This window comes from Oncorhynchus keta, chromosome 27 (assembly GCF_023373465.1).
Source record: "Oncorhynchus keta strain PuntledgeMale-10-30-2019 chromosome 27, Oket_V2, whole genome shotgun sequence".
Taxonomy (NCBI): domain Eukaryota; kingdom Metazoa; phylum Chordata; class Actinopteri; order Salmoniformes; family Salmonidae; genus Oncorhynchus; species Oncorhynchus keta.
In genome coordinates, this window is record NC_068447.1 from 19,102,876 (window position 1) to 19,124,025 (window position 21,150).

The 21,150-nt window shown below is 46.5% G+C and overlaps 2 protein-coding genes and 1 long non-coding RNA gene across 7 annotated transcripts in view; 1 reads left to right on the top strand and 2 right to left on the bottom strand.

Moving 5' to 3' along the window:
- Positions 1-2,391: 2,391 nt before the first annotated feature.
- The window catches only part of prpf6 (PRP6 pre-mRNA processing factor 6 homolog (S. cerevisiae)), a 39,726-nt gene continuing 20,967 nt past the window's right edge, over positions 2,392-21,150 (bottom strand). Inside the window, exons 16-21 of the mRNA XM_052481874.1 lie at positions 13,199-13,375; positions 12,029-12,162; positions 11,836-11,927; positions 10,681-10,795; positions 3,196-3,322; positions 2,392-3,103 (exon numbers count right to left, since the gene is read on the bottom strand). Of these exons, the coding sequence (XP_052337834.1) occupies positions 2,951-3,103; positions 3,196-3,322; positions 10,681-10,795; positions 11,836-11,927; positions 12,029-12,162; positions 13,199-13,375 (798 nt within the window). The 3' untranslated portion in view covers positions 2,392-2,950. The remainder of the gene's footprint in view (positions 3,104-3,195; positions 3,323-10,680; positions 10,796-11,835; positions 11,928-12,028; positions 12,163-13,198; positions 13,376-21,150) is intronic.
- LOC127912477 (uncharacterized) lies at positions 7,921-10,286 on the bottom strand. Of its 3 annotated transcripts, none has more exons than XR_008082864.1 (3): positions 10,124-10,286; positions 9,322-9,516; positions 7,921-8,386 (listed from the first exon to the last, which is right to left on the bottom strand). It is a non-coding gene; the product is annotated as an uncharacterized LOC127912477 (long non-coding RNA). The 3 variants fall into 3 exon arrangements; XR_008082863.1 differs by having other exon boundaries at positions 9,322-9,399; positions 10,048-10,286; XR_008082862.1 differs by having other exon boundaries at positions 10,048-10,286.
- Positions 13,382-20,663, top strand: LOC127912476 (uncharacterized). 3 transcript variants are annotated; one of them, XM_052481875.1, is made up of 5 exons: positions 13,382-14,135; positions 14,391-14,625; positions 16,500-16,607; positions 18,995-19,191; positions 20,347-20,663. In XM_052481875.1, exons 1-5 carry the CDS (start codon positions 13,977-13,979, stop codon positions 20,551-20,553), a joined length of 906 nt encoding a protein of 301 aa, XP_052337835.1. In that variant the 5' UTR covers positions 13,382-13,976; the 3' UTR covers positions 20,554-20,663. The 3 variants fall into 3 exon arrangements, 1 of the variants encoding a protein (XP_052337835.1); XR_008082861.1 differs by lacking the exons at positions 14,391-14,625; positions 16,500-16,607; positions 20,347-20,663 and adding an exon at positions 19,649-20,106 and having other exon boundaries at positions 19,084-19,191; XR_008082859.1 differs by lacking the exons at positions 14,391-14,625; positions 16,500-16,607; positions 18,995-19,191; positions 20,347-20,663 and adding an exon at positions 19,649-20,106.

Genomic DNA, 21,150 nt, shown 5'->3' on the forward strand with positions numbered 1-21,150 from the left:
GTTCGGACACTACAGAGGTCTTTGTCTCCTGCTCTGACAAACATTACTACTGTAGCTCTACCACTTTCCACCGCAGATGCGAAAGACCGACATAGGCGAACGCGGTCGATTGAGACGGAGGCCATACAAAAAACATCTCTAGCTTCAACAGATGGATTTTGATGGGGATGCTTGTATTATGTTAATTGGATTGATGCAGTCATCTCGGTATGTCGCTTGTTTGTATCAATTGCAAAGACACTGGCAACTTTGTATTTGTTGTCAACTTCGTTCTGAAGATATTGGAGGTCCCAGAGACATGGACCACCATGTGATTCTATGTTTAGCAGAGATCTTGTGTGTATAAAGTGACTTGGGAGGAGTTTATGTTCTCCAAGTGGTCTGAGGCAGGCATTCACCTGGATAATTTCTCTTGAAGAATAGTGTCGCATCCCTCCAATAGAGTTCCAGACAGTTGTAGAATCTATGCCAAGGTGCATTGAAGCTGTTCTGTCTCGTGGTGACCCAATGCCCTATTTACAGACTATGTGGATGTTTCTATTGGAGGGATGCGATGTCAGAGGGAGGCCCCAAAAATGGTCAAAGACTCCAGCCAACCAAGCCATAGACCATTCTCTCTGCTACCGCACAGCAAACAGTACCAGTGCACTTAGTTTGGAACCAACCGGACCCTGAACAGCTTCTACCCCCAAGCCAAAAGATAGCTGCGTTGACCCTTTTTGTACTAACTCTACCCACACACGAATATGGACCACACACACACATCACAGATGCTGCTGCTACTTTCTATCTATCCTGTTGCCTAGTCACTTTAGCCTACCTATTTGTACATAGCTACCTCAAACCCATGCTTTAAAGGGGGGTTACTAAGCTAACACATGGAATTGTTTTTAGATGGCCATACCATGGATCATTTAGCTATTTGATTTTGAAGTTTAGGGCCCCTTTAGGTATCAAAATAATTCTAAATAACACATTCAGAAATGGCAAAGGACAGCCAAAAATGTATGATAAGGAATACGGTTTTGAAGAGTGTCATATCTAAGAAATATGACACATTTAACCCCTTTTGTTGCCACAAAACTACCTCCATACTAGGTGGTTTGTATGGGTTCCCTTCCCCTTCACACAAGTCCTGTGACACTTGTGGAGGTCGTAGACTAAAACAGAGAAGGCCATTGTGTTAATGGGTGTCTCCCCTTTCAATGGAGTGGTCATAATAGTTTGTAAGCCAAACATTTGTGAGAATACCAATTTTTTGGATGTCTTATGGTCTGACAAACACTGCTGCAGCTCGGCCACTTTCCACTGCACATGCAAAAGGATGACACTGATGCGGTGGATTGAGACACTGCACATGCAAAAGGATGACACTGATGCGGTGGATTGAGACACTGCACATGCAAAAGGATGACACTGATGCGGTGGATTGAGACACTGCACATGCAAAAGGATGACACTGATGCGGTGGATTGAGACACTGCACATGCAAAAGGATGACACTGATGCGGTGGATTGAGACACTGCACATGCAAAAGGATGACACTGATGCGGTGGATTGAGACACTGCACATGCAAAAGGATGACACTGATGCGGTGGATTGAGACACTGCACATGCAAAAGGATGACACTGATGCGGTGGATTGAGACACTGCACATGCAAAAACTCATATCTCTAAACTATATCTTTAAACTAATGGATTTATGGCCATTTTCTATTATGTTACTTAGATTGACGCAGGTGCATCAATAGACTTAAATTAACTTTGCATTGTTGGACAAGGACCCGTAAGTAAGCATTCCATCGTTAGTCTACACTGGTTGTTTATGAAGCATTTCATCGTTAGTCTACACCGGTTGTTTATGAAGCATTTCATCGTTAGTCTACACCGGTTGTTTATGAAGCATTTCATCGTTAGTCTACACCGGTTGTTTATGAAGCATTTCATCGTTAGTCTACACCGGTTGTTTATGAAGCATTTCATCGTTAGTCTACAACGGTTGTTTATGAAACATTTCATCGTTAGTCTACACCGGTTGTTTATGAAACATTTCATCGTTAGTCTACACCGGTTGTTTATGAAACATTTCATCGTTAGTCTACACCGGTTGTTTATGAAACATTTCATCGTTAGTCTACACCGGTTGTTTATGAAGCATTTCATCGTTAGTCTACACCGGTTGTTTATGAAGCATTTCATCGTTAGTCTACAACGGTTGTTTATGAAGCATTTCCTCGTTAGTCTACACCGGTTGTTTATGAAGCATGTGACAAATAAAATGTGTGATCTTGAGCCGACTCATCTCACCAATATTGTCATGCCACATACAGATCTTGGAAGATGCTTGTTTTCTTAAGAAGAGGTCTCATATCCAAGGCAATGAAATGGTTGATTTTCAGTTGTTTTTTTATTGAGGAATCCTCCTGAGCGATTTTAAACAGTTGTAAGACATACACAAGCAATGAATCATGACTAACTATTTACGGTGTATATCTCGATCAAACAAAATACAGTAGAGTAAAAAAAACTATACCATGGTCAAATGAATGGTCGCATTAACTTCTTTACAGAGCTGGTATCAGGTAACTTGGTCTGCTCCAAGAATACCCTTGCAGATTCAATTGAAGGACATTTTATTTCACAATTCCATAAAAAATGAAGTTCAACAAAATATCCTGTTTTCATTTTCCCAACAGCAATGTGCTTTAAAAAAAACTCTGCATACATTGTATAACACTGTAAATATGCAAATATTCTCTACTAATAGTGAACCATAGTCCACTCCTCAGACCAGACAATTGTGTCCCCGAAGACTGCAATTATGCTGCTACTCCCTACCACAGGCTTTGAAAGGAGAGAACTTGAGGTGTGTGTCACTGGTTAATGGACAGAAGGGCACGGAGTCATAGAAACAGATCCATAACACACACAGTCTGTCTGTCCAACTTTAGAAGGTGTTTTTTATCTTGGAAGCGACCTGTGTGAGGATCTCTCCTATCTTCTTCTGCCAGTAGAGGACATGTTTGGACTCGGCACACCACAGCTCCCCGTGACGCGGCTCAGCGTTCTCACACCGCTTACGCACCTCTTCCTGCTGCTCCTACAGGGGACAGAGAGAGAGAGAATGTAAGACACCATAGAACAACACAGAGCCTCCCACACACATACAAGCTCATACACACACACACACACCTCAGTGCCGTGTTGCATCTCAAACTTGTAGAAGAGGGCCCAGGCATCTCCCAGGTCTGGCTCAATCTTCACTGTCCTCAGGAACCACTCTCTGGCCTTAGTGATCTTACGCTCGCTCCAGAACAGCCTGCAACACACACACACACACGAGCTGGTTACCGCCAGATTACGACTAATATGTTTACAGAGTGAAAGTAAGAGAGAGCGAGGGAGAGTTTAACCTACTGAAGGAATGAAAGTTTTAAGTTTCATGTTGTAATGTCACATGCACAAGCCTTTCTTGCAAACTGAAAACCCAACAATGCAATAATTAATAACAACATAATACTAGAACAAAAACACAAGAAATAAGAAATATGAAGTAAGCAAGCAAGCAAGCAAGCATACCATATACAGGCTCAGGTCCAATACCATATTTACAATGTGCTGGGATACTGGAGTGACGGCATTTGGACACACCTACTCATTCAAGTGTTTACATTTTTTACTATTGTCTACATTGTAGAATAATAGTGAAGACATCAAAACTATGAAATAACACATATTGAATCATGCAGTAACCCCCAAAAAAGTGTTAAACAAATCAAAATATATTTGATATTTGAGATTGTTCAAAAGTAGCCTCCCGTTGTCTTGATGACAGCTTTGAACACTGCACCGGTACCACTTGCCGTGTGGAAGCAGAGAGGATAGTCTATGGCTTGGGTGGGTGGAGTCTAACAACTTTCAGGACATTCCTAACACACCGCCTGATATAGATGTCCTGGATGGCAGGGATCTCGGCCCCAGTGATGTACTGAGCTGTCTGCACCACCCTCTGTAGTGCCATGCAATCGATGGCAGTATTATTTCCATACCAGGCAGTGATGTACTGAGCTGTCTGCACCACCCTCTGTAGCGCCATGCAATCGATGGCAGTATTATTTCCATACCAGGCAGTGATGTACTGAGCTGTCTGCACCGCCCTCTGTAGCACCATGCGATCGAGGGGAGTATTATTTCCATACCAGGCAGTGATGTACTGAGCTGTCTGCACCACCCTCTGTAGCGCCATGCGATCGAGGGGAGTAATATTTCCATACCAGGCAGTGATGTACTGAGCTGTCTGCACCACCCTCTGTAGCGCCATGCGATCGAGGGGAGTATTATTTCCATACCAGGCAGTGATGTACTGAGCTGTCTGCACCACCCTCTGTAGCACCATGCGATCGAGGGGAGTAATATTTCCATACCAGGCAGTGATGTACTGAGCTGTCTGCACCACCCTCTGTAGCGCCATGCGATCGAGGGGAGTAATATTTCCATACCAGGCAGTGATGTACTGAGCTGTCTGCACCACCCTCTGTAGCACCATGCGATCGAGGGGAGTATTATTTCCATACCAGGCAGTGATGTACTGAGCTGTCTGCACCACCCTCTGTAGCGCCATGCGATCGAGGGGAGTATTATTTCCATACCAGGCAGTGATGTACTGAGCTGTCTGCACCACCCTCTGTAGCGCCATGCGATCGAGGGGAGTATTATTTCCATACCAGGCAGTGATGTACTGAGCTGTCTGCACCACCCTCTGTAGCGCCATGCAATCGATGGCAGTATTATTTCCATACCAGGCAGTGATGTACTGAGCTGTCTGCACCACCCTCTGTAGCACCATGCGATCGAGGGGAGTATTATTTCCATACCAGGCAGTGATGTACTGAGCTGTCTGCACCACCCTCTGTAGCACCATGCGATCGAGGGGAGTATTATTTCCATACCAGGCAGTGATGTACTGAGCTGTCTGCACCACCCTCTGTAGCGCCATGCGATCGAGGGAGTAATATTTCCATACCAGGCAGTGATGTACTGAGCTGTCTGCACCGCCTCTCTGGCGCCATGCGATCGATGGGAGTAATATTTCCATACCAGGCAGTGATGTACTGAGCTGTCTGCACCACCCTCTGTAGCACCATGCGATCGAGGGGAGTATTATTTCCATACCAGGCAGTGATGTACTGAGCTGTCTGCACCACCCTCTGTAGCGCCATGCGATCGAGGGGAGTAATATTTCCATACCAGGCAGTGATGTACTGAGCTGTCTGCACCACCCTCTGTAGCGCCATGCGATCGAGGGGAGTATTATTTCCATACCAGGCAGTGATGCAGCCAGTTAAAATGCTCTCAATGATGCAGCTGTAGAACTTTGAGGATACAAGGGCCAAACTATTTTAACCTCCTACAGCCTTTCCCGTTGTACCCAATCAGCTCCTTGGCCTTACTGACGTTGAGGGAGAGGTTGTTGTTCTGGCACCACACTGCCAGGTTACTGACCTCCTCCCTGTAGGCTGACTCATTGTCACCGGTGATCAGGCCTACCACTGTCATGTTGTCAGCAAACTTGATGATGGTGTTGGAGTCGTGCGTGGCCACGCAGTCGTGGGTGAACAGGGAGTACAGGAGGGGACTAAGCACACACCCAAGTGGGGCCCCTGTGTTGAGGGTCAGCTTGGCAGAGGTGATGTTGCCTACCCTCACCACCTGGGCTCGGCCCGTCAGGAAGGCCAGGAACCAGTTGCAGAGGGAGGCGTTCAGGGCAGTGTGGAGAAAAATTGAGATAGTGTCACATATGGATCTGTTGGGGTGGTATGCAAATTGGAGTGTCTAGGGTGTCTGGGACGGTGGAGTTAATGTGTACCATGACCAGCCTCTCAAAGCACTTCATGATTACACAAGTGATTGCTACAGGGCAGTAGTCAATGTGCGAGATCACCCAATCCTCTGGGTTGGTGACAGCCCTCACACCCGACACAATGTTGTTGTTGTCAAAGCGTGCATAAAATGCATTGAGTTAGTCTAGTAGAAAGGCATCGTTGGGCAGATCACGGTAAGGTCATCCTTTGCAATCCGTAATGGACTGTAGTCCCTGTCACATGCGGCGGGCGTCGGAGCCCGTGTAGTATGATTGTCTTTTGGCTCGTTTGACGACTGAGGAGGGCATAGCGGGACTTCTTAGTCGTTCCTGTCCTTGGCCGTAGCCTCAGGGTTGTCTACGATAGCGCTGTGTGCGGTAGCCTTCGCCTTTTATTTTAGCGCCGACCTCAGTGTTAATCCAGGGCTTTTGATTGGGGAAGCCGCGAACCCTCACCGTGGGGCAACATCACCGATACATTTTCTAATGAAGAAGGGTGCCAGAGGTGGTTAGGTCGTCAATGTTGTCGGCGGAGTCTCTAAACACATTCCAATCAGCGCTAGCAAAGCAGACATGTAGCATAATCTTTGATTCTGGTGACCATTTCTTAATTGAGCGTGTCATGGGTACTTCCTGTTTTGAGTTTATGCGAGTAAACAGGAAACAGGAGAACGGAGTCATGATCGGATTTGTCGAATGGCGGATGAGGAAGGGCCTTACATGCTTGCTTGTGGGTAGAATAACAGTGTTCTAGGACTTTATCACCCCGAGTGTCGTTGGAGTTGTGTTGATGGAAGTTGGGCATCACGTGTTTTCGTGATGGGAATTAATATCACTGACAACCAGAAAAGCACCCCCTGGATATAGGTTTCCTTGTACAGTTCGTTAAGGGCCGGCGTGTTATTTTTATTATCCTGAGGTGAAATGTATACAACATTCATGATAACAGCTGAAAAGTCCCTCAAGAGAAAGAAGGGTCACCATTTAACCATCAGGAATTCCAAGAAGGGTGAACAGTGGGTCGACACTTCCATCGTGCTGGAGTTAGAGGCAAACCCCTCCCCATTGATTTCCCTGACTCCACTGTCCTGTCCGCCTGGTGAATGGAGAATCCATTGAGTTGGATAGTCATGGGGGGTGTCTTGTCCGAGAGCCATGTTTCAGAAAATCAAAGAATATTGTAGTTTCGAGAGCAGAGCGGGGGAGAGTTTAACCTACTGAAGGAATGAAAGCAGAGAGAGGGAGAGTTTAACCTACTGAAGGAATGAAAGCAGAGAGAGGGAGAGTTTAACCTACTGAAGTAATGAAAGCAGAGCGAGGGAGAGTTTAACCAACTGAAGGAATGAAAGCAGAGCGAGGAGAGTTTAACCTACTGAAGGAATGAAAGCAGAGCGAGGGAGAGTTTAACCTACTGAAGGAATGAAAGCAGAGCGAGGAGAGTTTAACCTACTGAAGGAATGAAAGCAGAGCGAGGGAGAGTTTAACCTACTGAAGGAATGAAAGCAGAGCGAGGGGAGTTTAACCTACTGAAGGAATGAAAGCAGAGCGAGGGAGAGTTTAACCTACTGAAGGAATGAAAGCAGAGCGAGGGAGAGTTTAACCTACTGAAGTAATGAAAGCAGAGCGAGGGAGAGTTTAACCTACTGAAGGAATGAAAGCAGAGCTAGAAGGGGAGAGTTTAACCTACTGAAGGAATGAAAGCAGAGCAGAGGGAGAGTTTGTCCTACTGAAGGAATGAAAGCAGAGAGTTTAATACTGAAGGAATGAAAGCAGAGCGAGGGAGAGTTTAACCTACTGAAGGAATGAAAGCAGAGCGAGGGAGAGTTTAACCTACTGAAGGAATGAAAGCAGAGCGAGGGAGTTTAACCTACTGAAGGAATGAAAGCAGACAGATGGAGAGTTTAACCTACTGAAGGAATGAAAGCAGAGCGAGGGAGAGTTTAACCTACTGAAGGAATGAAAGCAGAGCGAGGGAGAGTTTGTCCTACTGAAGGAATGAAAGCAGAGCGAGGGAGAGTTTAACCTACTGAAGGAATGAAAGCAGAGCGAGGAGAGTTTGTCCTACTGAAGGAATGAAAGCAGAGCGAGGGAGAGTTTGTCCTACTGAAGGAATGAAAGCAGAGCGAGGGAGAGTTTGTCCTACTGAAGGAATGAAAGCAGAGCGAGGGAGAGTTTAACCTACTGAAGGAATGAAAGCAGAGCGAGGGAGAGTTTGTCCTACTGAAGGAATGAAAGCAGAGCGAGGGAGATTTTAACCTACTGAAGGAATGAAAGCAGAGCGAGGGAGTTTAATCTACTGAAGGAATGAAAGCAGAGCGAGGGAGTTTAACCTACTGAAGGAATGAAAGCAGAGCGAGGGAGAGTTTGTCCTACTGAAGGAATGAAAGCAGAGCGAGGGAGAGTTTGTCCTACTGAAGGAATGAAAGCAGAGCGAGGGAGAGTTTAACCTACTGAAGGAATGAAAGCAGAGCGAGGGAGTTTAATCTACTGAAGGAATGAAAGCAGAGCGAGGGAGAGTTTAACCTACTGAAGGAATGAAAGCAGAGCGAGGGAGAGTTTGTCCTACTGAAGGAATGAAAGCAGAGCGAGGGAGTTTTTCCTACTGAAGGAATGAAAGCAGAGCGAGGGAGAGTTTAACCTACTGAAGGAATGAAAGCAGAGCGAGGGAGAGTTTGTCCTACTGAAGGAATGAAAGCAGAGCGAGGGAGAGTTTGTCCTACTGAAGGAATGAAAGCAGAGCAGAGGGAGAGTTTGAAAGCAGAGCGAGGGAGAGTTTTAACCTACTGAAGGAATGAAAGCAGAGCTGAAGGAATGAAAGCAGGGAGAGTTTAACCTACTGAAGGAATGAAAGCAGAGCGAGGGAGAGTTTGTCCTACTGAAGGAATGAAAGCAGAGCGAGGGAGAGTTTAACCTACTGAAGGAATGAAAGCAGAGCGAGGGAGAGTTTGTCCTACTGAAGGAATGAAAGCAGAGCGAATGGGAGATTTTAACCTACTGAAGGAAGAGTTTAACCTACTGAAGGAATGAAAGCAGAGCGAGGAGAGTTTAATCTACTGAAGGAATGAAAGCTGAAGGAATGAAAGCAGGCGAGGGAGTTTAACCTACTGAAGGAATGAAAGCAGAGCGAGGAGAGTTTGTCCTACTGAAGGAATGAAAGCAGAGCGAGGGAGAGTTTGTCCTACTGAAGGAATGAAAGCAGAGCGAGGGAGAGTTTAACCTACTGAAGGAATGAAAGCAGAGCGAGGTTTAGCCTACTGAGTTTAGAGTTTTCCTACTGAAGGAATGAAAGCAGAGCTACTGAAGGAATGAGTTTAACCTACTGAAGGAATGAAAGCAGAGCGAGGGAGAGTTTGTCCTACTGAAGGAATGAAAGCAGAGTCCTACTGAAGGAATGAAAGCAGAGCGAGGGAGAGTTTGTCCTACTGAAGGAATGAAAGCAGAGCGAGGGAGAGTTTAACCTACTGAAGGAATGAAAGCAGAGCGAGGGAGAGTTTGTCCTACTGAAGGAATGAAAGCAGAGCGAGGGAGAGTTTGTCCTACTGAAGGAATGAAAGCAGAGCGAGGGAGAGTTTGTCCTACTGAAGGAATGAAAGCAGAGCGAGGGAGAGTTTGTCCTACTGAAGGAATGAAAGCAGAGCGAGGGAGAGTTTAACCTACTGAAGGAATGAAAGCAGAGCGAGGGAGTTTAATCCTACTGAAGGAATGAAAGCAGAGCGAGGAGAGTTTAACCTACTGAAGGAATGAAAGCAGAGCGAGGGAGAGTTTAACCTACTGAAGGAATGAAAGCAGAGCGAGGGAGAGTTTGTCCTACTGAAGGAATGAAAGCAGAGTTTAACCTACTGAAGGAATGGGAGAGTTTGTCCTACTGAAGGAATGAAAGCAGAAGGAATGAAAGCAGAGGAGAGTTTGTCCTACTGAAGGAATGAAAGCAGAGCGAGGGAGAGTTTGTCCTACTGAAGGAATGAAAGCAGAGCGAGGGAGAGTTTAACCTACTGAAGGAATGAAAGCAGAGCGAGGGAGAGTTTGTCCTACTGAAGGAATGAAAGCAGAGCGAGGGAGAGTTTGTCCTACTGAAGGAATGAAAGCAGAGCGAGGGAGAGTTTGTCCTACTGAAGGAATGAAAGCAGAGAGAGGGAGAGTTTAGCCTACTGAAGGAATGAAAGCAGAGCGAGGGAGATTTTAACCTACTGAAGGAATGAAAGCAGAGCGAGGGAGTTTAATCTACTGAAGGAATGAAAGCAGAGCGAGGGAGAGTTTAACCTACTGAAGGAATGAAAGCAGAGCGAGGGAGAGTTTGTCCTACTGAAGGAATGAAAGCAGAGCGAGGGAGAGTTTGTCCTACTGAAGGAATGAAAGCAGAGCGAGGGAGAGTTTAACCTACTGAAGGAATGAAAGCAGAGCGAGGGAGAGTTTGTCCTACTGAAGGAATGAAAGCAAAGCGAGGAGAGTTTGTCCTACTGAAGGAATGAAAGCAGATGAGGGAGAGTTTGTCCTACTGAAGGAATGAAAGCAGAGCGAGGGAGAGTTTGTCCTACTGAAGGAATGAAAGCAGAGAGTTTGTCCTACTGAAGGAAGGTAGAGTTTGTCCTACTGAAGGAATGAAAGCAGAGCGAGGTAGAGTTTGTCCTACTGAAGGAATGAAAGCAGAGCGAGGGAGAGTTTAACCTACTGAAGGAATGAAAGCAGAGCCAGGGAGAGTTTGTCCTACTCAGACAGTACAAAGGGGAAGGTGGTCATAGCACAGATAAGGGGGTGGGGGGTTTGTGAGAGAAAGAGTGAAAGAATAAAGTTCTGTAGTTTGGTAGTGTGTGTCGTACTTGGCCACGGCTAGCAGGACGTGTGGGTCGTGTTCACACTTCTTCAGAGCATCAACACTCTTAGTCTTCCTCTGGGGCCGTGCCTCCAGAAACACTGCCTCAGCCCACAGGATACCTACAGAAAGACAGAGATATATGTAAATGCAATATGTAAGAGCATTTTCTCCATCCTGAACTGTTTCATGTTGAACTGATGATCATGATTAAATATAGACACAGTTAAAACACAAACAACTTTAACCTTCTGATGTCTGAGGACTAAATCATGTCAATTGAGTAAACACATCAGAATTCTGTTTTATTTACACTTCACTAGCTAGGTTTCCAACCAGTTGGCGACAGATTTCATTGTAAATATTCTAAAATCCACATAAATACAAAAAAACAACATTTCCCATCGGAGATGTTTACATCATCAAATTGACTTGTTGAGGATAAAAGGCTGTGTGTGATGACGTAATGCACATACAAATGACTTGTGCAGGTAAATTCCTATGTACTGAATAAACAAATCTAATGTAAATGGGTTTCCATTGCATTTTCAAATCTACCGATGGGTTTGTAAAAAAATATATTTTTGCGTTAAAGAGCAAATGTGCCCAGCAGCTTGAAGATACAGCATACCACATGATGAGATCATTATGATTTTGTTTTGTCAAACGGCAGTCAAGCATCGATCATCATGTCACCATCTTGCACTTTCACCACCCTGTGAAGTTTATAATTGATGTCATCTGCAGCCTAATAAACAGCATGCTTTCCTGACGAGTCGTAGTGGAAAGACCACACACAATATCATCGCGTGACTCCAAGTTTATGTCAAAATGGTTATTATATCCATATTTGTGCATAAAGGAATTTCTACCGCCATTTCACAAAAAGATCCCACCTTGTCTAGAGTATTGTTTTGTCCACATTTGGAAAGTTTAACGACACATTTGCTGTTTCCATCAGGTCTGTCGGGACATTATCTATCCGACGTGTACTTTACTCATGTAAAAATGTTAGATGGAAACCTGGTTTATGTGAGTAAATACATCTCATATTCTCAACAGTGAGACCAAGCTAACTGGGACAATCACCACTTGGATCTAGTAGACTAAAAAGACTGAGAATTGCTTTCCATCACACACACATTGTGACAGACTGTCTTACCTGAGTTGGGGCACTCTTGTAGGGCTTTAGCCATCAGTGTGTTGGCGATGTTCTTCAGCCCTGCCCTGAACTCCAATCTCACCGACTCCAACCTGACAACACACACAAACAAGGTACTGTGTATGCATCAACCAGTTTGTGTGTTTTAAGAGTGTGTGTCTGTGTGTAAGCGTAATGCGTCTGTATATCTCACCATAGGTCTGGGCTCTGTGGATTCTTGAGGCGTGATTTCTCCAGAATGGATCTGGCCCTGGTCAACTGGCCTACCCTCTCCTCCAGACGAGACAGCAGCAGCCACAGGGACATGGAGTGGGGACACTTCTTCAGCTACACACACACACACACACACACACACACACACACACACACACACACACAGTTAAGATGAATCAGTGTTAAACACACATAACTGAGCAACATTGAACTACTGTCGCTCGAACTATATGAATGTATTCAGATATCTCTCATCATCCAGAATGCCCGCTCCTGTCTTCACGTCCATCTCCCTTCCACTTCTCTCACCCCCTGGTTGTAGGCCTCCCTGGCCTTCTCTCTCCCCTTCCTCACCCCCTGGTTGTAGGCCCCCCTGGCCTTCTCTCTCCCCTTCCTCACCCCCTGGTTGTAGGCCCCCCTGGCCTTCTCTCTCCCTCCTCACTCACCCCTCACCCCTGGTTGTGGCCCCCTGGCCTCTCTCTCCCTCCTCACCCCTGGTTGTAGGCCCCCCTGGGCCTCCCTGGCCTTCTCTCCTCCCTCCTCACCCCCTGGTTGTAGGCCTCCCTGGCCTTCTCTCTCCCTCCTCACCCCCTGGTTGTAGGCCTCCCTGGCCTTCTCTCTCCCTCCTCCTAGGCCCCTGGCCTTTCTCTCCCCCTTCCTCCCCCTGGTTGTAGGCCTAGGCCCCCTGGCCTTCTCTCTCCCCTTCCTCAGGCCCCCTGGCCTTCTCTCTCCCTCCTCCCCCTGGTTGTAGGCCCCCTGGCCTTCTCTCTCCCCTTCCTCACCCCCTGGTTGTAGGCCCCCTGGCCTTCTCTCTCCCCTTCCTCACCCCCTGGTTGTAGGCCCCCCTGGCCTTCTCTCTCCCTCCTCACCCCCTGGGTGTAGGCCCCCTGGCCTTCTCTCTCCCTCCTCACCCCCTGGTTGTAGGCCTCCCTGGCCTTCTCTCTCCCTCCTCACCCCCTGGTTGTAGGCCCCCTGGCCTTCTCTCTCCCCTTCCTCACCCCCTGGTTGTAGGCCTCCCTGGCCTTCTCTCTCCCCTTCCTCACCCCCTGGTTGTAGGCCTCCCTGGCCTTCTCTCTGTGCTCAGACTGCTCCTCTATCTGTCCCCTCACTGGTTGTAGGCCTCCCTGGCCTTCTCTCTCCCCTTCCTCACCCCCTGGTTGTAGGCCTCCCTGGCCTTCTCGTTGTGCTCAGACTGCTCCTCTATCTGTCCCCTCATCATCCAGAGCTTGGGGAAGTCCTCATAGTGTTTAAGAGCTTCGGTACACAGCTCGTGGGCCGCTTCGATGTTCCCCAAAACCCACTCCAGCTTTACTGACTTCATAAACACCTGCAATGGGACAAACACACACTCTGTATATACATTTTTCATCTTAGTCATTACATTTTTCATCTTAGTCAGTACATTAGAACACTTATATTCTCAGCAGCATTTCATTCTGAATAAAATCTTGAAGAAATAGCATTGAACAAATACATTTTTGGTGGCAAGACATCAGACAACCATTTCAAATGTAACTAATATCATGTTAATGATGCCGGGTGCAACATCCTCAAGCCTAGCCTGGGTGTTTCTACCTTCAACAACACCACATTGTTACTTTATCTGGCAAGGCAATGCAATGATCTCCTGGAGACAGACAGCACTTTGGCAGTTTCCCATCCAGTTGTGAATCTAGCAAGCCTGGGCATGGACACATGGACAACACACCATTACCTTCATATAATACTTCCTCCCAAAACAAGTCTGAGGTCAGGTCCATCTCACCAATTGCTGCTGTTCTACCTGACCGAGAAGCAACCCCTACACACCTAGCACATTTCCCCTGTTAGTAAATGACTGAGGAAACTGTGTGTGTGTGCGTGTGTGCGTGCGTGCGTGTACACACTATGTTATCTATATATCCCACTGGGCCACTCTGACAAGACAAATGAGTTTTGAAATATCCCCCTGGGGCTTTCGTTCTCTTTCACCCGACACTGATGAGGTTGGGCAAACTAGAAGATGGATGACTGTAGGACTCGCTCTGATTCAGCTCTTTGTATCCATAGAGGGGTCTTGGCTGACTGTAGGACTCACTCTGATTCAGGTCTTTGTATCCATAGAGGGGTCTTGGCTGACTGTAGGACTCACTCTGATTCAGCTCTTTGTATCCATAGAGGGGTCTTGGCTGACTGTAGGACTCGCTCTGATTCAGCTCTTTGTATCCATAGAGGGGTCTGGCTGGACTCACTCTGATTCAGCTCTTTGTATCCATAGAGGGACTGACTGTAGGACTCACTGATTCATTCTCTTTGTATCCATAGAGGAGTCTTGGCTGACTGTAGGACTCACTCTGATTCAGCTCTTTGTATCCATAGAGGAGTCTTGGCTGACTGTAGGACTCACTCTGATTCAGCTCTTTGTATCCATAGAGGGGTCTTGGCTGACTGTAGGACTCACTCTGATTCAGCTCTTTGTATCCATAGAGGAGTCTTGGCTGACTGTAGGACTCACTCTGATTCAGCTCTTTGTATCCATAGAGGGGTCTTGGCTGACTGTAGGACTCACTCTGATTCAGCTCTTTGTATCCATAGAGGGTCTTTGACTGTAGGACTCACTCTGATTCAGCTCTTTGTATCCATAGAGGAGTCTTGGCTGACTGTAGGACTCACTCTGATTCAGCTCTTTGTATCCATAGAGGAGTCTTGGCTGACTGTAGGACTCACTCTGATTCAGCTCTTTGTATCCATAGAGGAGTCTTGGCTGACTGTAGGACTCACTCTGATTCAGCTCTTTGTATCCATAGAGGAGTCTTGGCTGACTAGGAGGACTCACTCTGATTCAGCTCTTTGTATCCATAGAGGAGTCTTGGCTGACTGTAGGACTCACTCTGATTCAGCTCTTTGTATCCATAGAGGAGTCTTGGCTGACTGTAGGACTCACTCTGATTCAGCTCTTTGTATCCATAGAGGAGTCTTGGCTGACTGTAGGACTCACTCTGATTCAGCTCTTTGTATCCATAGATTCAGCTCTTTGTATCCATAGAGTCTTGGCTGACTGTAGGACTGATTCACTCCTGATTCAGCTCTCTTTGTATCCATAGAGGAGTCTTGGCTGACTGTAGGACTCACTCTGATTCAGCTCTTTGTATCCATAGAGGAGTCTTGGCTGACTGTAGGACTCACTCTGATTCAGCTCTTTGTATCCATAGAGGAGTCTTGGCTGACTGTAGGACTCACTCTGATTCAGCTCTTTGTATCCATAGAGGAGTCTTGGCTGACTGTAGGACTCACTCTGATTCAGCTCTTTGTATCCATAGAGGGGTCTTGGCTGACTGTAGGACTCACTCTGATTCAGCTCTTTGTATCCATAGAGGAGTCTTGGCTGACTGTAGGACTCACTCTGATTCAGCTCTTTGTATCCATAGAGGAGTCTTGGCTGACTGTAGGACTCACTCTGATTCAGCTCTTTGTATCCACTCAGATTCAGTCTTGGCTGACTGTAGGACTCTCTGATTCAGCTCTGATTCAGCTCTTTGTATCCATAGAGGGGTCTTGGCTGACTGTAGGACTCACTCTGATTCAGCTCTTTGTATCCATAGAGGAGTCTTGGCTGACTGTAGGACTCACTCTGATTCAGCTCTTTGTATCCATAGAGGAGTCTTGGCTGACTGTAGGACTCACTCTGATTCAGCTCTTTGTATCCATAGAGGAGTCTTGGCTGACTGTAGGACTCACTCTGATTCAGCTCTTTGTATCCATAGAGGAGTCTTGGCTGACTGTAGGACTCACTCTGATTCAGCTCTTTGTATCCATAGAGGAGTCTTGGCTGACTGTAGGACTCACTCTGATTCAGCTCTTTGTATCCATAGAGGGGTCTTGGCTGACTGTAGGACTCACTCTGATTCAGCTCTTTGTATCCATAGAGGAGTCTTGGCTGACTGTAGGACTCACTCTGATTCAGCTCTTTGTATCCATAGAGGGTCTTGGCTGACTGTAGGACTCACTGATTCAGCTCTTTGTATCCATAGAGGAGTCTTGGCTGACTGTAGGACTCACTCTGATTCAGCTCTTTGTATCCATAGAGGGGTCTTGGCTGACTGTAGGACTCACTCTGATTCAGCTCTTTGTATCCATAGAGGAGTCTTGGCTGACTGTAGGACTCACTCTGATTCAGCTCTTTGTATCCATAGAGGAGTCTTGGCTGACTGTAGGACTCACTCTGATTCAGCTCTTTGTATCCATAGAGGAGTCTTGGCTGACTGTAGGACTCACTCTGATTCAGCTCTTTGTATCCATAGAGGAGTCTTGGCTGACTGTAGGACTCACTCTGATTCAGCTCTTTGTATCCATAGAGGAGTCTCACTCTGATTCAGCTCTTTGACTGTAGGACTCACTCTGATTCAGCTCTCTCCATAGAGGGGTCTTGGCTGACTGTATTCACTCTGATTCAGCTCTTTGTATCCATAGAGGGTCTTGGCTGACTGTAGGACTCACTCTGATTCAGCTCTTTGTATCCATAGAGGAGTCTTGGCTGACTGTAGGACTCGCTCTGATTCAGCTCTTTGTATCCATAGAGGGTCTTGGCTGACTGTAGGACTCACTCTGATTCAGCTCTTTGTATCCATAGAGGAGTCTTGGCTGACTGTAGGACTCACTCTGATTCAGCTCTTTGTATCCATAGAGGAGTCTTGGCTGACTGTAGGACTCACTCTGATTCAGCTCTTTGTATCCATAGAGGGTCTTGGCTGACTGTAGGACTCACTCTGATTCAGCTCTTTGTATCCATAGAGGGTCTTGGCTGACTGTAGGACTCACTCTGATGATTCAGCTCTTTGTATCCATAGAGGAGTCTTGGCTGACTGTAGGACTCACTCTGATTCAGCTCTTTGTATCCATAGAGGGGGTCTTGGCTGACTGTAGTCTTGGCTGACTGTAGGACTCTCACTCTGATTCAGCTCTTTGTATCCATAGAGGAGTCTTGGCTGACTGTAGGACTCACTCTGATTCAGCTCTTTGTATCCATAGAGGGTCTTGGCTGACTGTAGGACTCACTCTGATTCAGCTCTTTGTATCCATAGAGGAGTCTTGGCTGACTGTAGGACTCACTCTGATTCAGCTCTTTGTATCCATAGAGGGTCTTGGTCTTGGCTGACTGTAGGACTCACTCTGATTCAGCTCTTTGTATCCATAGAGGGGTCTTGGCTGACTGTAGGACTCACTCTGATTCAGCTCTTTGTATCCATAGAGGAGTCTTGGCTGACTGTAGGGTCTGGCTGACTCTGATTCAGCTCTTTGTATCCATAGAGGAGTCTTGGCTGACTGTAGGACTCACTCTGATTCAGCTCTTTGTATCCATAGAGGAGTCTTGGCTGACTGTAGGACTTACTCTGATTCAGCTCTTTGTATCCATAGAGGAGTCTTGGCTGACTGTAGGACTCACTCTGATTCAGCTCTTTGTATCCATAGAGGGGTCTTGGCTGACTGTAGGACTCACTCTGATTCAGCTCTTTGTATCCATAGAGGAGTCTTGGCTGACTGTAGGACTCACTCTGATTCAGCTCTTTGTATCCATAGAGGGGTCTTGGCTGACTGTAGGACTCACTCTGATTCAGCTCTTTGTATCCATAGAGGAGTCTTGGCTGACTGTAGGACTCACTCTGATTCAGCTCTTTGTATCCATAGAGGGGTCTTGGCTGACTGTAGGACTCACTCTGATTCAGCTCTTTGTATCCATAGAGGAGTCTTGGCTGACTGTAGGACTCACTCTGATTCAGCTCTTTGTATCCATAGAGGAGTCTTGGCTGACTGTAGGACTCACTCTGATTCAGCTCTTTGTATCCATAGAGGGTCTTGGCTGACTGTAGGACTCACTCTGATTCAGCTCTTTGTATCCATAGAGGGGTCTTGGCTGACTGTAGGACTCACTCTGATTCAGCTCTTTGTATCCATAGGACTTGGTCTGACTGACTGTAGGACTCACTCTGATTCAGCTCTTTGTATCCATAGAGGAGTCTTGGCTGACTGTAGGACTCACTCTGATTCAGCTCTTTGTATCCATAGAGGGTCTTGGCTGACTGTAGGACTCACTCTGATTCAGCTCTTTGTATCCATAGAGGAGTCTTGGCTGACTGTAGGACTCACTCTGATTCAGCTCTTTGTATCCATAGAGGAGTCTTGGCTGACTGTAGGACTCACTCTGATTCAGCTCTTTGTATCCATAGAGGAGGGTCTTGGCTGACTGTAGGACTCACTCTGATTCAGCTCTTTGTATCCATAGAGGAGTCTTGGCTGACTGTAGGACTCACTCTGATTCAGCTCTTTGTATCCATAGAGGGTCTTGGCTGACTGTAGGACTCACTCTGATTCAGCTCTTTGTATCCATAGAGGAGTCTTGGCTGACTGTAGGACTCACTCTGATTCAGCTCTTTGTATCCATAGAGGAGTCTTGGCTGACTGTAGGACTCACTCTGATTCAGCTCTTTGTATCCATAGAGGAGTCTTGGCTGACTGTATAGGACTCACTCTGATTCAGCTCTTTGTATCCATAGAGGAGTCTTGGCTGACTGTAGGACTCACTCTGATTCAGCTCTTTGTATCCATAGAGGAGTCTTGGCTGACTGTAGGACTCACTCTGATTCAGCTCTTTGTATCCATAGAGGAGTCTTGGCTGACTGTAGGACTCACTCTGATTCAGCTCTTTGTATCCATAGAGGAGTCTTGGCTGACTGTAGGACTCACTCTGATTCAGCTCTTTGTATCCATAGAGGAGTCTTGGCTGACTGTAGGACTCACTCTGATTCAGCTCTTTGTATCCATAGAGGAGTCTTGGCTGACTGTAGGACTCACTCTGATTCAGCTCTTTGTATCCATAGAGGAGTCTTGGCTGACTGTAGGACTCACTCTGATTCAGCTCTTTGTATCCATAGAGGGGTCTTGGCTGACTTAGGACTATTCATATCCATAGAGTCTTGGCTGACTGTAGGACTCACTCTGATTCAGCTCTTTGTATCCATAGAGGAGTCTTGGCTGACTGTAGGACTCACTCTGATTCAGGTCTTTGTATCCATAGAGGAGTCTTGGCTGACTGTAGGACTCACTCTGATTCAGCTCTTTGTATCCATAGAGGAGTCTTGGCTGACTGTAGGACTCACTCTGATTCAGGTCTTTGTATCCATAGAGGGGTCTTGGCTGACTGTAGGACTCACTCTGATTCAGCTCTTTGTATCCATAGAGGAGTCTTGGACTGACTGATTCAGCTCTTTGTATCCATAGAGGAGTCTTGGCTGACTGTAGGACTCACTGATTCAGCTCTTTGTATCCATAGAGGAGTCTTGGCTGACTGTAGGACTCACTCTGATTCAGCTCTTTGTATCCATAGAGGAGTCTTGGCTGACTGTAGGACTCACTCTGATTCAGCTCTTTGTATCCATAGAGGAGTCTTGGCTGACTGTAGGACTCACTCTGAGCTCTTTGTATCCATAGAGGAGTCTCTGATTCAGCTCTGATTCAGCTCTTTGTATCCATAGAGGGGTCTTGGCTGACTGTAGGACTCACTCTGATTCAGCTCTTTGTATCCATAGAGGAGTCTTGGCTGACTGTAGGACTCACTCTGATTCAGCTCTTTGTATCCATAGAGGAGTCTTGGCTGACTGTAGGACTCACTCTGATTCAGCTCTTTGTATCCATAGAGGGGTCTTGGCTGACTGTAGGACTCACTCTGATTCAGCTCTTTGTATCCATAGAGGAGTCTTGGCTGACTGTAGGACTCACTCTGATTCAGCTCTTTGTATCCATAGAGGAGTCTTGGCTGACTGTAGGACTCACTCTGATTCAGCTCTTTGTATCCATAGAGGAGTCTTGGCTGACTGTAGGACTCACTCTGATTCAGCTCTTTGTATCCATAGAGGAGTCTTGGCTGACTGTAGGACTCACTCTGATTCAGCTCTTTGTATCCATAGAGGGGTCTTGGCTGACTGTAGGACTCACTCTGATTCAGCTCTTTGTATCCATAGAGGAGTCTTGGCTGACTGTAGGACTCACTCTGATTCAGCTCTTTGTATCCATAGAGGAGTCTTGGCTGACTTCACTCTGATTCAGCTCTTTGTATCCATAGGTCTTGGCTGACTGTAGGACTCACTCTGATTCAGCTCTTTGTATCCATAGAGGAGTCTTGGCTGACTGTAGGACTCACTCTGATTCAGCTCTTTGTATCCATAGACTGGAGTCTTGATTCAGCTGACTGTAGGACTTACTCTGATTCAGCTCTTTGTATCCATAGAGGAGTCTTGGCTGACTGTAGGACTCACTCTGATTCAGCTCTTTGTATCCATAGAGGAGTCTTGGCTGACTGTAGGACTCACTCTGATTCAGGTCTTTGTATCCATAGAGGAGTCTTGGCTGACTGTAGGACTCACTCTGATTCAGCTCTTTGTATCCATAGAGGAGTCTTGGCTGACTGTAGGACTCACTCTGATTCAGCTCTTTGTATCCATAGAGGGGTCAACAACTACAATGGGTTGCTAATCTGACTAGGAGTGTGCCTTTGGCTTGAGGACAATTAAAGAAAGTTGATATGAAAACCAATAGAACAGGAGAGAGATGACATAGTGGTGGGTCTAATAGAACAGGAGAGAGATGACATAGTGGTGGGTCCAATAGAACAGGAGAGAAATGGCATAGTGGTGGGTCCAATAGAACAGGAGAGAGATGACATAGTGGTGGGTCCAATAGAACAGGAGAGAGATGACATAGTGGTGGGTCCAATAGAACAGCATAGTTTGAGAGAGATGACATAGTGGTGGGTCCAATAGAACAGGAGAGAAATGACATAGTGGTGGGTCCAATAGAACAGGAGAGAAATGACATAGTGGTGGGTCCAATAGAACAGGAGAGAGATGACATAGTGGTGGGTCCAATAGAACAGGAGAGAAATGACATAGTGGTGGGTCCAATAGAACAGGAGAGAAATGACATAGTGGTGGGTCCAATAGAACAGGAGAGAGATGACATAGTGGTGGGTCCAATAGAACAGGAGAGAAATTACATAGTGGTGGGTCCAATAGAACAGGAGAGAAATGACATAGTGGTGGGTCCAATAGAACAGGAGAGAGATGACATAGT

Excerpts from the sequence above, each read along its gene's own strand:
- LOC127912476 (XM_052481875.1), top strand. The coding sequence starts at position 13,977 with ATGAGTTTTGAAATATCCCCCTGGGGCTTTCGTTCTCTTTCACCCGAC. Across the intron at positions 14,626-16,499 it reads GCTCTTTGTATCCATAGAGG|GGTCTTGGCTGACTGTAGGA; the intron begins GTCTTTGACTGT and ends GTATCCATAGAG. Across the intron at positions 16,608-18,994 it reads GCTCTTTGTATCCATAGAGG|AGTCTTGGCTGACTGTAGGA; the intron begins GTCTTGGCTGAC and ends TCATATCCATAG.